This window comes from Bufo bufo, chromosome 10 (genome assembly GCF_905171765.1).
Source record: "Bufo bufo chromosome 10, aBufBuf1.1, whole genome shotgun sequence".
Lineage (NCBI taxonomy): Eukaryota > Metazoa > Chordata > Amphibia > Anura > Bufonidae > Bufo > Bufo bufo.
This window is the reverse complement of record NC_053398.1, coordinates 127,981,699-127,997,833: the sequence shown is the minus strand read 5'-3', so window position 1 is coordinate 127,997,833 and position 16,135 is coordinate 127,981,699. Positions and strand designations below refer to the sequence as shown.

The window sequence follows — 16,135 nt, the reverse complement described above, 5'->3', positions numbered from 1 at the left end:
ATGCTGGTTGTCAGTCGGCTTTCCCCGGCTCCTGAATGACAGTTCTCGATGTGGCTTCCCTCACCTGTCACTTCTCTCCTCTGTCCCCAAGTCCACATGACCCCCATCCTCCACTTCACACATTGCCACTGACTGCTCCCTAACCAGCGTGTGCTTCCAGCAACCACTTCCGGCGCGGGTTAATGACGTCACTGTGATGCCCATTGGCTGAGCCACCAGCTAGAAACTGGTCTGAAAGACGTTGTGAAGCAAATAAATCTTTAATTTCGGTTACATTAACCATTTATTATCCGTATTGTGGAGGGGGGGATGCAGAGAATCCATGTTTTAGTCTCGAGCTCCCTTGTTTGCCCTCACTTAATATGGCGGATGAGCCCTCACTGAGAGCTTGTAAGGGAGATAGTTCCTTTTTCGGAATATTTTGCCCTCCTGTGATGTACGGCGTCATGTTCCACGCTTTTAGGTCATAGTTAACGTAGATACGGCGGTTTAGGGTCTCCGAGGCCGGCAGGGGTCGCCATGGTGACGCGTGTCGCGCCGCTGACGTCACAGCGCGGCGCAGAGTGATGACCATTAGTGTTTATGTCCCGCTGAAGCCGCGGAGGTGACGGGGCTTGTGTCGCGGCCATGGCAATGTTCCGCAGCCTGGTGTCCTCGTCCTCCCAGCACCGGCAGCAGCATCATACCCACCAGAGCCAGTCCTGCCCGTCGTCCGCGGACAGCCTGGAGGCGCAGTATGGCTGCCCCATCTGCCTGGAGGTGTATTACAAACCTGTGGCCATCGGGAGCTGCGGTCACACGTGAGTAACCGGGGACGGGGGCTGGGTGACAACCTGTCAGTCACGGGATCCATCATCGGTGCTGATGGAGGAAGGCCCCGACCCTATTATAATGGCCCCTAAGGGCTGTGACCCAGAGATCTCTGTATAACTGACCCACTGCGATCTCCTCCAGCCATGGTCTGCGCTAAGTCTGTATTCACATACAGCAGGTTTATTACATTTCTGCAACTGAAAACGTGCTCCATTTATCTAGATTGTTTCTGCAGCAGCTGCATGGATTTCTGCAGGGCTCAGGAAAATGTATGGCCGTGTTCAGACCTTTGTGGGGGGCCATGGATCCAAGTCAGATAGGGGGGGGGGGCGTATGGGACACCTATAGGAAGGTGAGGCAAGTGCACGACCTCTGTAGGACGAGGAGGCGATTGGGGACACCTGTAGTGTGACAATACACATGCGGGCCACCTGTAGGAAGGCGAGGCAAGTGCATGACCTCTGTAGGACGAGGAGGCGATTGGGGACACCTGTAGTGTGACATGGAGCGTGCACAACACCTGTAGGACGAGGAGGCGATTGGGGACACCTGTAGGGTGACATGGAGCGCACACAACACCTGTAGGATGAGGAGGCGGATGGGGACATCCTCACCGATGCACTGGCACCACTAGAGGGGTAGGATCTTCCCCTCCACCATGACCTGGCTCAGAGATGAGGGGCGTTAATTCCAGAACCGCCAGCAGCGCTTTCCTACAATCCGTTCTTGGCTCTGCACAGACACTGGGGACACACGGCAGGCACCACAGGAAGATCTGGGCAGTTTATTAAGAGGCGCTCACCTCAGCCTCCTCTAAGAAACAAAGCGCCTGTCACTATGGAAAACCACAGTGGGAGCTACCCAACATTTTCTTCAATAACAAAGGTGTGGTCGAAGTTCAAGGCATTGATACGTCTTGTGGGGTTCAGTGTAATCACGCCGTTCTGGCGTAATCCTCAATTACCGGAGTTGTTCAGACTGGAAGGATTTTCCCCTTGGGAAGACAAAGGTATTTTATTTCTACACCAAGTTCATTTAGAGGAGGCGATGAAGTCGTTCACGCAGCTTCAGGTGGGGTTTGGTTTGCCTAGAACTGCATTTTTCCAATATCTACAAATGTTTTTCAGACACTACTCAAAGACTGCTTACAGTTGTGCAACAGTTACTAGGTGGAAATAACGCTAAAGGACTTCTATCCGTGTTCTATAAGTACTTATTTGATAAATGTAATACATGGGAGAAGGACGCAGGTGATATTTCTCAGGAGCAATGGGGATGATGTCCCGGCCTTAACCCCTAATCTCGAAGATTATCCCAACTATATCTGATACACAGAGTATATAGAACTAGGTCTGAGCTCGGACATAGTGTCCTGACCTAGGGGTGTATTGGGGAGAGATAATAAAGATCATAATTCGGACAACCCAGATACAAATACCTAGAGACCCCAAAGTCTGTTTATTAGGTCTTTTAAACTTGCCGGGAATAGATGACAAAATATCCTTGAGTATCCAAAGAATGCTCTCCCAGGCTGGGGTATTAGTCGCTAAGCACTGGCTACAGAGGATCCACCTACCGGGCAGGAATATGTGAACCGAATCAATGCTGTTCAGAGATTCCCAGCTAGATTTATGTCGGTTTGGCGAGGACGGTTTACAGGTCCCGGTCTGGTGTCTTTGGCGCTGACGAGGGATGGTTTGAGGGGACAAATGGTAAAGCAGCGGATACAAGTCATGGAGGTGTTTACCGCAGGTACCACACACCATAGTCTTTACAAGGTGCCGATCACACTGTGTGTTTGTTTTTTTGAGGATGGTGCAGTCATCTTTCTGTGGTTATTGTTGGGGGGGGGGGGGGGGTACTTGGATTGGAATGTGTAATTTGCAACTTTGTTGTGTTTTTCCTTTTTTCCCCCTCTGTGAACATCATTGTAAAATGTCTATGAAATATCTTGCTTTATTATTTTATGACACAAATAAATGTGCACTCTTCAACTGTTGTATATAAAAAAAAATATTTCAATAAAAATTATATTTGATAAAAAAAAAGAGGCGCTCACCTCACATCTTCAGCCGTCTGTGCTCCAGAACTGGAATCTACTCAGCCAGGAGCCAGTTTTCTGGTGCTAAATGAGAGGCCCCCAGCCTGCCCACTTTATGTAATAGTGATGAGGGTGTTGGGGAAAATTAAGTTAAAATGTCCCAAAACGACACTTAAAACAAAATTTGCAACTTTTATATGTGGCATAGAGCTATAGTAAATGACTTTGGTCAGTGACTCCACCTGCAGTATAGTGAGTGCAGCTCTGGAGTATAATACAGCATGTAACTCAGGATCAGTACAGGATAAGTAATGTAATGTACACAGTGACTGCACCAGCAGAATAGTGAGTGCAGCTCTGGAGTATAATAAAGCATGTAACTCAGGATCAGTACAGGATATGTAATGTATGCACACAGTGACTGCACCAGCAGAATAGTGATTGCAGCTCTGGAGTATAATACAGGATGTAACTCAGGATCAGTACAGGATAAGTAATGTATGTACACAGTAACTGCACCTGCAGAATAAAAAGTGCAGCTCTGGAGTATAATACAGGATGTATTAAAAAAAAAATTGTTACTCACCCTAACAGATTCAAAACTGGATGGCACGTCCCCACTGTGACCAGTCATTGGCAGCAGCGGCCACATGACCCATGTCTAACCGGAAGTTAACAAGGGGAAACCCAGTAGCTGCCCCAAGTCCCATCACGGGTCCAGTCCCCAGGGGTGAACAACCCTTTTAATAATGTATAACTGTATAGACAAATGTGTTGGAAGAGGTGTGTGGGGCCCCAGAGTCACCCAGGTGTGAGTCATTCATGTGGTAATTCGTGGTACGGGCGCAGGGTGTTGCTTATTGGTTGTGGTACCTTGTGCCCCTTTATTTCGACATCTGCTGTGTGATACATATAAGCTGAGCATGGCCCCGGGGTAAATTATGGCCGTAGTATTTCATCCCTGCAGAAGCGTTCCTAATGTGATTGCTTTATACTTGTGTTATGCGCCTGGGGCCCGGTGATGGATGCCGCCTTCCCCGCTTAGGTTTCTGCCAACTGTAACGTCTGCATTTTAGAGAATGTAAAGCGAGATTAACGTTATTGCCGCACTCGATCTTACGCTGTGCGCCCGGCACCTCCTATTACAGTCATGTCAGGCAACTTGTGACTCTGTAAAGCTGGCTGCAACTTGGTTATATAAAAAAAAAAAAAAAGAGGTTGTCCGGTCCCAAAATCAATATTTTTTTATGTGCTCCTAACACCCCTCACCATGCATACATAAGCCCCCAATACCCGTTTTTCATGTCCGAGCTTTCCTTCCCCCCCCCCTGGAAGACATCACATTATCCTGGCAGATCTGTTTACTTTCTCCCCTTCTTGTTTTGTTGAATACATAACTTTATTGATGCACAAGCCTGGCTGCACTGCACAGAGATGAGTCACAGGCTGGCCACGCCCCCACACTGCTCTGCCTGCAGCAGCCACACCCACTACACCTTCTGTGTCCATGTTACTACACCCAGACAGGAATCTACTTCTCACCCAGTGTCTAAATCCCATCACTGACCGTCCACAGGCTCTGCCCTCATGTGTATCTAATCCTGTCTTGTGTGATACAGCCTGCTGAGCTGTGTATCTAACCCCATCACTGACCGTCCACAGGCTCATCCCTCACCATCTCCAGAGTGTGATAAACAGCTGGAATCGGCAAGCGTATCTAAACACATCTGTATCTAATCCTAACATGTATGTGTGCCTGATACAGAGCCTGTTATGTGCGATACTGCCTGCTGAGTGGTGTATCTAATCCCATCTTCTATGATACAGCCAGCTGAACCCTTATGCACACGACCGTATCCATTTTGTGATCCACATTTTTTGCAGTCCCATTGAGTTCTATGGATTTGAGGTCCTCATTTTGAAGACCAGAATAGGACATGCTCTGACGTCCATGTGCTTTCCACATCCGTATGTCAGTTCTGCCAAATATCGAACATGTCCTATTCTGGTCCTCATAATGCAGATCTAAAACCCATAGAACTCAATGGGACTGCAAAAAAAAATATCAAAATCGCACACAGACAGTAACCATATTTAGTGGATCCCATAACAGTGACATCCACAGTGCTCCCTTTTTGCCATCCAATGCCCCCATTGTGCTATCCAGTGCCACCATTACCATCCTCATGTGCCATCCACAGTGCCCCTTGTGTGCCATCCAGTTCCCCCACTGCCATACACGGTGCCCCTTATGTGCTCCCTTTGCCATCCGCGGTGCCCCTCATGTGCCCCTTTTGCCATCCTCAGTGCCCCTCATGTGCCCCCTTTGCCATCCACAGTGCCCCTCATGTGCCCCTTTGCCATCCACAGTGCCCCTCATGTGCCCCTTTGCCATTCACATTGCCCCTCATGTGCTCCTTTGCCATCCACAGTGCCCCTCATGTGCCCCTTTGCCATTCAGTGCCCCTTTGCCATCCACAGTGCCCCTCATGTGCCCCTTTGCCATTCACAGTGCCCCTCATGTGCCCCTTTGCCATTCACAGTGCCCCTCATGTGCCCCTTTGCCATTCACAGTGCCCCTCATGTGCCTCCTTTGCCATCCACAGTGCCCCTCATGTGCTTCTTTTGCCATCCACAGTGCCCCTCATGTGCCTCCTTTGCAATCCATAGTTGAAGTTGAAATGAAATGAAACTGTAGGAAGCAGTTTCTGACGCTTCCCTCACTCGAGATACCGGCGCATGCGCAGTGTAAATTTGTACGGAGCCGGAGCAGAGAGACCGGTGCATACGCACTGTAATTGTGCGTACTGCGCCTGCGTTGGAGGAAGAAGACGGAGGCCGACGCTTCAACTTGCAGGAGGCGGTGACGTCAATAGTGACGATCCGTCTCCTGCTCAAGGGAGGAAGAGAAGACGGGAAGATAAGAAGACGGACTTCGGCCGGAAGCACCGAAAACCCATCTGGAGGGACCACGTGACCGGGAGGCAGATCTCAAGAACGGCTGCACTGTGGAAGGTAAGTATGTGATCATTAATCTTTCCTCCACAGGTTATTTATATATATTTTTTTTTTAGCTAAAAAAAAGGTTAAGCCTGGAGAACCCCTTTAATATTGACTTCCTATTTTTTGCTATGCGCTTCACGCCTTCTGTTGGTACTTTATGAGAAAGCGTTCAGCCATCTTCACGCCGCTGTGTGTGACTGCGGCGGTCCAGCACCCGGTACTGGCAGCCATACATTCTTCTTCTAAGGGCACACCTGCAAACTTACAGGTGGAAAGATTACTAGCCGAGGGGCTCCTACTGTAGGTAGTCACCTGCTCTTTGTTATACTTGTTGCTAGGCACCAGACTTAAAGGAGTTGTCTGCTCCTTTACCATTGATAGCCATCAATTACTGGTTGGCGGGAGCAGCGATCATCTATTTCAGGGTAGTGTCCACTGTGTGTAATGGACAGAGCTTGTAAATGGAGGCACTACACAATGGCTGGAGCTACTCTGACACATCTGATCGGTGAGGTGTCGGACCCCCACCAACCATGAATTGGAGGCCTATCACGGATAGACCATCAATATTAAAAATCCTCGAATACCCCCTTTTAAAGAGGACCTGTCGCCTCTCTTGACAGTCTTCGTAAATTATTGTATTTTTGTGAAATAACGATGCCAGGGTATCTTTTCTCTCTGAATTGTGTTGTTCCTCTTATTCTTCCTGGAAATATATGACTAAATGGACAAGTGGATGTTACAATCCCCTTCCAGGAAGAATAATAGAGGAAGTGCACTATACAGCTTTCTAAGGAAAGGTTCTTCAGAATTATTTATGGTAAATCCTAAAACAGACATGACAGGAGAGCTGACAGGTCTGCGTTACAAAGATGACGTCACTAGTGAACGAGTTATCGCTATAGTGATCCCCTGTCCTCATACTGTGAAGGAGATCACTACATGTAAATGCGCGGTCTCCTTCACTAAATGAGCAGCCGACTGTCAGGAGGGAACGCTTCCTTCCCGACAAATGACTGCAACATTGTGCAGTGTAAACCCGCCTTTACTCGTATCTGACCCAGGGCCCGTTCTCTTTCAGATTTTGTGGCGAGTGCCTGCAGCCATGTCTTCAGGTCCCATCCCCGCTATGCCCACTTTGTCGTATGCCATTTGACCCAAAGAAGGTGGAGAAGGCCTCCAATGTAGACAAACAGCTCTCCTCATATAAGGCTCCCTGCAGAGGCTGCAGCAAGAAAGTAAGTTCTGCTATTTGGAAGTGAATACTGACTGACGTTAAAGGCTATGGACGCCTTTAGTCCTATCACCTTGTTTCTGCAGCATGTGTGTAAGTCCTTCACTTAGCTGCTAGTGCTGCTCATTCTGACCTCTCTCTGTGCTCTCCCCCTCTCTTCTCTCAGTGTTCGTGTGCTGGCCGACTATAGGGACGCAGAACCCCTAGTGTGGATGCAGAACCCATTCACTTGAATGGGGTCAGCGATCTGCATCAGACTGTCTGCATGCTCTACTGTTTTGTGGTGCAGAGGCATGGACAGAAAACCCACAGAAGCACTCCATAGTGGTTTCATGCCTCTGTTCCGCACCGTCCTGATTGTGGACTCATTCAAGTAAATAGGTCTGCATCAGTGATGCAGTGCACAAACGTCCGGCGCCCGTATACTGCTCTTTGCAGGCCGCAATACGGCACTGGCCAACAACTCTCATGTGCATGAGCCCTTAGGCCTGTTTCACACTTGCGTTAATTCTGGTTTTGAGATCCAGCAGAGGATCTCAAAACAGGAATTAAACGGATCCGTTTCATTTAAAGGGGTTGTCCGGGTTCAGAGCTGAACCCGGACATACCTCCATTTACACCCTGGCAGCCCCCCTGACTTGAGCATCGGAGCAGTTTATGCTCCGATGCTCTCCTTTGCCCTGCGCTAAATCGCGCAGGGCAAAGGCATTTTTTGGAGATCCGGTGACGTACCGGGGCTCTCCATGGGGCTGCCAGGAATCCCGGTGACATCACCGGCACTGATGGGCGGGCTTTAGCGCTGCCCTAGCCAGTAAAACGGCTAGGGCAGCGCTAAAGCCCGCCCATCAGAGCCGCTGACGTCACCGAACACACTGCCGGGCGGAAGCTTCCGCCTGGCAGTGTGTGATTGTAAACAAGCGTCCTTGCCCTGCGCAATTTAGCATGAACTGCTCCGATGCTCAAGTCAGGGGGGCTGCCTGGGTGAAATTATGGGTGCGACCTCTTTAATAATACATCCGGATGAATCTGTTTCGGCCGGATCCGGTTGTATTAAATCGAAACTGAACAAACCGGCTAAAAAAAAAAATCTGGATCCGGCACCATTGATTTTCATGACGTTTGTTCCGTTTTGCAGACCGGACACAAAACCACGGTCAAAAAAACGCAACAAAACGGAATGCATCCTGACCAATTTTGTCCCCATTGACAATGAATGGGGGACTAAACTGATCCGCTGTGGTCTGGTTTTGAGATCCTCTGCCGGATCTCAAAACCAGAAACCAACAATGCAAGTGTGAAACAGGCCTTACAGACAGCTTCACAAAGGGGACGGAGGTCGTACATGGAAAATGTGTGGGGAGAAGAGGGAAAGCATCCAAGGAGGACAGCTCACACAGGCTGTAGCTAGGGAGACAGCAGCATCCTGGACACACTGATCCAGCACATTTTACTAAGAGGGACACATCCACTAGAGTCTGGCTGCAAACTGAATATCAGGGGTCTGAAGGTGAATGAAGGAATGGAACTTTGTGCAGCAACTTTTTTTATACTCTAAGTAACCGCTAACATGTAAAAATAATTGTTTTCTGTCTCAAAAGTGTCCATAACCTTAAAGTATTATATGTAAGGCAGCCATGTTTCCTTGTATCATCACTGACGCCATGAGTACTATGTAAGGAAGCATCTCCTATCTCCTTTGGTGGTTTTTAAAGATTTGTGTGCTGTTCCTTACAGGTGACTCTTGCAAAGATGCGATCCCACATTTCTTCATGTGCCAAAGTCCAAGAACAGATGGCCAACTGTCCAAAGTTTGTTCCCGTAGTCCCAACATCTCAGCCTATTCCCAGGTAATCACTCCCATCGTTTGCTTCCTTCCAGCGATCAGCCGCTATATTACGCTTTATGCACATGGCAGTGTCCATATTTCAGCCTGCAAAATCCAAATACGGCCACGCGGCTCCACAAAATAACAAATTTGTGCATGGTCTCATAGACATGAATGGGTCAGTGTAAAGATATAGCACACGGAGGAGAAATATGCTTGTGTGCATGAGGCCTTGGTGTCTCCACTTTCTGTTAGTGTTCACCAGGTTGTCACATCCCTGACCCTGTGTACTTAGTTTCACATCTGTGGCCTGGTGTTCCGGTCAGTAGTATCGGCAGAGAATGCCAGGAATCCGCTAGACAAAAACAGCTACGACTGTCAACATATTTGCCAGGTAGCGGCCGGATCCCATTATAGCCAATCTGGCAACGCCGGATCCGGAGAACTCCAGCAGCCTGCCAGAGGCTCTGCCGCAGATGTGAAAATCTATCTCCAAACAAGAGCCTCAGCCTTTCCTAATATTCCCCTTCACATGGTAATATCAGCATGGAGTCCGGCAGAGGAGTCCAGGGGACTGCCCAATGACATATAAGCTTCTTTATTTGGAGCACAATAGTTGAAAACCGCTTAACCTGCTGCACACAATACCCATTCAGATATAAAGCAGAAGTGGACAATTGTCTGCCAGATGCTTTTGGAGATAAGCGGCATCAGCAGAAACAAAACTTTGAGTCCTTTGGGGGAGGTGTCTGCCAGGGCCCATAGACATCATCAGGGTCCAGCTACAAAAGTCTGTCATTATAAAGTTGCTAATGATCAGAACCACTTTTAAAAACTTTATATCCATCTGCTCATCATTTGTGACTTAAAAGTTTTTTTTTGGTACTTAAATTTAATTGAATATCCATAATCCATCAGTATCTGATTGGCAGGGCGTCTGACATCCCCCACCCCTGCCGATCAGCTGTTCTGCAGTAGCTCAATCACCTGGATCTGAATACTTTTGTAATTGCATGTAATTAAAAATTTCATATCGCCACTGAGCTATTCAATAAATTGTATCTGTATTAGCGCCACCTGCTGTTTGGTCTTTTCCTTATTTCTTGTCCACCTCACTGAGGTGGTCACACATGCTCCGTTTAAGTCAACTGTCACCAATATCTAGGCCGCCCCGTACACTACACAGTTGGCGGAGTTGTGTCGTTCCAGTGCTGCTGCAGAACAGCTGATTGGTAAAGTTTCTCCTGAGGACAAGTCATCAATTTAAAAGTACCCCTTTAATTTAGTCTTTATACCCAGAGAGATACTTTTACCAGTGGTCCAATGTCCGTCTGCATTCTATTCCAGTAATATTCCAAACCGTTCCACCTTTGTGTGTCCATACTGTGGAGCCCGAAACCTGGACCAGCAAGAACTTGTGAAACACTGCATGGAGAACCACAGAAGTGACGCCAACAAAGTGGTAAGTCGTATGTCGGGGAACAGAATGAGAAGTATTCGGAACGGTCACAGCAGGCCGAACCCTTAGGATTAGAAAATAACGTGCTTGTGGCGGTCGTACACTTGTCCCTCCTTTGACTGCTGTAGGCCCGTTATTCTGCAAGCAAAGCAATTCGCTCACTGTGAGGGCGACCACAAGATCTGCTGGGGGAGGGGAGCACAGAACCATAAGGCGCTGGACCAGTCACATAAAATACTACACTTTGCAGAACAAGACCCACATTTCACCATCTGTCAGACAGTTCTGCTTTTGCCCAGACACTTCCTGTCTGATGCAGATCAGAGGGCACTTACATAAACCTAGCAAAGGAAGACCATCTGAGGCTCAATGATATGACGTATTGATGCAGGCATAGAACGAAACTCAGCAGGGCAGACGCCAAACTCCCAATCCCTACATCCCCTATGAAATAAATCTGATTGTACATTTTTCAAACCAGCCCCTGGATCTGAATACTTTTCTAATTGCATGTAATAAAAAAAAAATTGTATAGCCGCCGAGCTAGTCAATAAAATGTATCTGTACAGCGCCACCTTCTGTTTGTTCTTTTCCTTATTTTTTGTCCGCCTCACCGTAATGGTCACACGTGCACAGTTTAAGTCTAAAACTGTCACCAGCCAAATCTAAGTGTAGATCCAGGGCTGCTGCAAAACAGCAGATCAGAAAAGTTGGCGCCTAGTCAGCACTGCGACCTCTTCCTAGGCCACTGACATCATGTCCATCGGTCACATTTATCCACAGTTGATCGGTGTGGTGCCGGGAGTTGGGCCTCCATAGATTTAGATATTGATGACCTATCCCCATGATAAATCCTGTATGCCACTCCCAGACAACCCCTCTAAAGATAATAAGTACTTGCCTGATCATCATTGTTGTAGTCACTTAGCGCCCTCTCTGGCATAAGATTGTAACTGTTGGCAGCAAATATCAATATGTGCTTCCTCGCTTTGCAAGAATGTGGAGATCTTCTGTATCAACCACAGCCGGTGTTCTTCTGCAACCAAATGGCAAAGGCAAATAATTATTCTCTTAAATGATTTGTAATACACTATTACTGAAGGGGATCACTCATTCAGGACCCTCTGCTATTAGCCAAGTGGCTTAAAATGCTGGGAGGACTTGGAGATTCTTCATATTCGTGCTGCCCGTCTACACCTGATTGAGGGTTCCAGTACTGGGATACCGTGTGGTCAGCTTTTCTTTTTTTTTTTCTTGTGGGACCATTCTGACGAGGAAAATCAGAGGAAAATCCCTTTAAATTAGTTGTCCAGACGCATTCAAATTTTATATCTGGCTTACAGGTGGTGTAAGGGGATCTGCCACCTTTTAAGGACTCCAATGAAAAGAAAAAACTGGGGCGTCCCCTTATAGTCGGTTTCTCTTTTAGTTATTCAGAAATATGTTTAAGTTTTGGTACGTTTTACATTTAATTGATTATTGCGCTGGGCACGGCTTGGTTTCTGACACCCACAGTACACGGTTAGTGTGAAGTCCGTTGCAGTTTTGTGGAGCCGCAATACACGAGCACCGTTCCGTGGCCATTCCGCAATTCATTTCAATGGGTCCGCAAATCCTGAGATGCGGAACGGAATGGAACACTACGGAAGCACTACTACTTTCTGGGGTTCCGTTCCGTGCTTCCACAAAAAGATAGAACTTGCTCTATCTTTTTGCGGGACGGAAGGCTCGCGGACCCATTCAAGTGAATGGGTCTGCGATCCCCATGTGCCTGCCCCACGGCAATTTGCAGTCTACAGCACGGGCTTCGCACGGTCGTGTGAACGAGCCCTTACACTGTGACAACTATTCCTATACCACTTTGTTATGTTTTGTCTTTCAGGTTTGCCCTATTTGTTCAGCAATGCCCTGGGGGGATCCCAGCTATAAGAGTGCCAATTTTCTTCAGCACCTCCTTCACCGGCATAAATTCTCTTATGACACATTTGTGGTAGGTATACTGACGAGCACTGAGGACAATCTCCTAATTGGTTTGTATGCGGCGCTAGAATTATGAATGTATTGCCGGGGTGCCAATTCTTTATTATTTTTTCCTTACAATCTCATTATGAACATGATAAGCTCATATATAGTGCGTCAGATCAGGAAGAAGCATCCAAAATCTATTCCTATCCTCTGCTAATAACATATATAGTCTTCCAAATACCATTATCGTTGATATATTCCTTAACTTATAAAAAATGAACTCCAATACCCATGTTGCAAATAGTCACACAGCTTATTATTGATTCCCCCCAATTACCCCCCTCCCCTCATCGCAGGAACTTATTGAAGTCGTCCGCTATAGATCCTATATTAGACCATCCAAGTCAGATCATATCCATCCTGCCCAAATCTGTTCCCCTTGCCTGAGCTATTTTTTCTCCCAAAATAATACACGTTCATAGTTCTTAATCCTATTAGTTGTTTCCATTCCTCAATCTCAGGGAAAGACTTTAAGGGGGCCCTTTAAAGAGGAGCTGTCACCTCTCCTGGCATATCGGTTTTAGTAACTACTTGCATTCCCTGTGTAACAATCAATCTGGACCATTTATTCTTATGACTCTGTTATGCCATTCCTCTATTATTCCTACTAGAAGTTTGCAAATAAATTGCCTGCAGTTTGCAGTAAAGGTACTGCTGGGTGTTACCAGTAGCAGGTGTGTCTTACTCGGTCCAATCACCGCTGCTAGTGTCAGACTGTGCAGGGACCCCCCCGACTGGTAACACCCTTTACTGCAAGCTACTGACAATTCATTAATAACTTCTATGGGAATAATAAAGGAATGACACAACATATTTTTGTCTCCCCTTGTTATTACTAACATAGACCTGTCAGGAGAGGGGACGGGTCCTCTTTAAAGGGGTATTACCTGCTGGGACATTGCTGGCACATCGCTAGGATTGGGTTCCACCTCTCGGATCCTCTACATTCTCCGGAAAGGGGGTGACTGGAGGGAAGGAAAACACCTTGGTTGCCCTGTGGTACTTCCGAAAATAGTCGAGTTAGTGCGCTGGGATTATTTTGCAAGTCTCATAGCGGTGAATGGAGAGCAAGAGTAACCACCGCTATGGGACTGCAAGAAAAAAACGTTCCAGCTCTAGAGGTGGGACCTGCACCTATCTGACACTGATGGCAGAGCACCGGCTAACAATAGACACAAAAGAAGTAAATCACCACACTGAATTACCGTGTGTAAACCAGCGCAGCACTGGTGACATATGCTGTGATGGGTAGGATGGTGGCTTGGATCCTCACCGGGTCCCCATCATAACACTGAACGTGACAGGAATCCAGGGGAAGTGTTGTCATGAGATTGCTGGCCTCAAGTCTCGAGGCTGTACTTTTTTTTTTTTTTTTTATTCAGAATTTTCTATTAATTGCTGCCCTCTCATTTGTCCTGTGTGTGTTCCAGGATTATAGCATCGATGAAGAAGCAGCGTTACAAGCCGCACTCGCTCTGTCGCTGTCGGAGAACTGAAGATTTCGGTTAGACGCAAGGTCTCCCTTCTCGGTGTTGTCACCCACGACCGAGGCTTGTACATTCCTTCCAAAACTAGCTAATCACGTTTCCTTTTCCCCATGCCTTTTCTCTAGTAGTGTTTTTATTAGTAAGGTGGAATCTTTTAGGAATTGCTAAACTGTTAGGCCGGATTTGTGTCTCGGTGCAATCGGACGGGGAAGCAGGGCACGCGGTGCCAACCGACACAGCTCATCCAGTTTTTTTTTTTTTTAATACTATTCTTTTGTGATGCTTTCTACGTGTAAAAAGAAAGTATTTACAATGAATATTTAATACACGGGAGATGAGAGCAAAGGGGGGGAAAGAGAAAGTCCCCAACAAATGAGCAGAAAAGCAGATTGGACGGGTGTTAGGCCTCAGCAGCCGACTGCCAGGGCTTCTCAAGTCAGAAGGAACTTCCTTTGTGTCAACCAATGTTCCTTAGGACATTGCGCAGCCTGGCGTTAATCCCAGGAGAGGGCATAGTAGGCAGAAGCCCAGGTTTAGAGATTGCACTATACTGGTACATAAGGGAAGGTTACAAACTTAACACAGAAATAAATATAAAGACGTGGAGAAAGGATTAGCAGAAGTTTCAGGAGGAGCCGTCTGTTTGAGTCAATACTGGAATGACCATTCTGGAGCCCCTCTTTTTAGAGCCCTATGTTGGACAGTTCATCCGTTATTCCTCCTGGAAATGTATGAATGAATTGACAACTTGGGATTCCCTTTGTCAGTGGGTCAGAAAGTGCAGATCGTACCAGTACAACCAGCACTTAGTATTTTCTATACCCTAATCACTACTTTCGATAGGTCCAATGGGAGCAGTAATAGAAATGTAACCCCATAAACCAGTAGAAACGGTCACAGGATTTGGAGGGGGGGGGGGATTATTTCAGTGAAGAGTTATAATTTATATATTTTATGTCGGTGTTTATTTTTTTAAGTTTACATATTAGTTCAGGGTATAAAACAACATTTGACATGATATACGAATACTTTTGCAACCATTCTTATTGCATAGGACATGCCTAGGTCTGTGTAGGAGACTTTATGCGGGGAAATTATTATTATTTTTTTTAACTAGACCATTTGCAAAGTTGCTAAAACTGAAGCAATAAAAATGGTTGCAAAATTCCTCTGTCGCATTCCACCAGGTGATCAGACCGTGCCGTCTGAGGTCCAGGGGAGACGTAGTGAGAGCCGTACAGAGATTTCCTGTGCTGGTTACGGGCTGACAGATCCTAACAAATTTGGTTCTGGAAGGGAATACATTTAGCAAATTCTGTGAAGCTTCCACCTTGATGCAGCTGCAGTACCTCAGTGTCCGGGGAGGTGTATCTGTACCCGGGTAAACTAGTAATGAAAGCGTTTGTCCAGGATTAAAAAAAACATGTCTGCTCTCTTCCACAAAGACACCGCCACTGTCCACAGATTGTGGGTGGTATGGCAGCTGTGCCTCATTGGCTGCGATACAAGACACAACCCATGGACGGGGCGGTGTGGTTTCTGTAAGAAAGCAGCCATGTTTTTATAATTCTGGAGAAAACCCCTTTAAATACAAAGTCCAACAGGGTGAATATAAAAATCCTGGTGTACAGTGCGCCTCTAGTGGCAGTTAAGGTGTAACTCCGCAGGTATCTAATATCACGTGTGGGATTGGAAAATGGTGGCAGTTTCTAGAGGTAGGAGATCTTGTTCCCGATTTTTCCTTCATTATAGGTCTCATGCACACGGCCATTCTGACGCACGGGCACCCTCCGTGTGGCTGCCACAGACGGATCCAGACCCATTCAACTTGAATTGGTCCGTGATCCGTCCGCACCTCAAAAAAAATAGAACAAATTCAAGTGAATGGGTTCGCATCTGTGATGCGGTGCACAAAACGGCCGGGGCCCCGTATATTGCGGACCTCAATACGGGCCCAGCCGGTTTGTGTGCATGAGCCCATAGACTGTGTGATATTAGCTAGAAGTGGAGCTACCCTTTAAGTACGGATACAGCAGTTGCAACCCTTTCTCTCTGGGTGATCAACTTGTGGTCTTTGATTTTTGAGTGGTGAAAACTGGGAAGTTCACTAGAGCACTGTAGGAATATCTTCACTTTGCCTCCTCCATGTATTACAAGCTCTGGACTTTTTAAATTGGTTTTCCGGGATTTAAATAGGATAAGTCGTCAATATCTGATCGGTGGGGGTCCGACTCTCAGCTCTCCCGCC

The 16,135-nt window shown here is 47.0% G+C and overlaps 2 protein-coding genes across 4 annotated transcripts in view; one reads left to right on the top strand and one right to left on the bottom strand.

Annotated features, from left to right (window-relative positions):
• Nucleotides 1-16,135, bottom strand: part of CTU2 (cytosolic thiouridylase subunit 2) — a 78,923-nt gene that overhangs the window by 13,166 nt on the left and 49,622 nt on the right. Inside the window, exon 1 of one of the 3 annotated variants that reach the window (XM_040409283.1) lies at nucleotides 65-167. The exons of the other annotated variants lie outside the window; for them this stretch is intronic. Within the exon in view, the coding sequence (XP_040265217.1) occupies nucleotides 65-123 (59 nt within the window). The 5' untranslated portion in view covers nucleotides 124-167. Of the gene's footprint in view, nucleotides 1-64; nucleotides 168-16,135 lie in introns of those variants that run through there. 3 annotated transcript variants of the gene reach the window in all.
• RNF166 (ring finger protein 166) lies at nucleotides 480-15,301 on the top strand. Its single transcript, XM_040409288.1, has 6 exons — nucleotides 480-800; nucleotides 6,939-7,095; nucleotides 8,826-8,938; nucleotides 10,264-10,378; nucleotides 12,258-12,365; nucleotides 13,831-15,301. Exons 1-6 carry the CDS (start codon nucleotides 628-630, stop codon nucleotides 13,894-13,896), a joined length of 732 nt encoding a protein of 243 aa, XP_040265222.1. The 5' UTR covers nucleotides 480-627; the 3' UTR covers nucleotides 13,897-15,301.

Bases quoted from the DNA above. Each gene is read 5' to 3' on its own strand.
- RNF166 (XM_040409288.1), top strand. From the start codon at position 628: ATGGCAATGTTCCGCAGCCTGGTGTCCTCGTCCTCCCAGCACCGGCAG. The intron at 10,379-12,257 runs GTAAGTCGTATG...TTTGTCTTTCAG, and splicing joins GAAGTGACGCCAACAAAGTG to GTTTGCCCTATTTGTTCAGC. The intron at 12,366-13,830 runs GTAGGTATACTG...TGTGTGTTCCAG, and splicing joins TCTCTTATGACACATTTGTG to GATTATAGCATCGATGAAGA.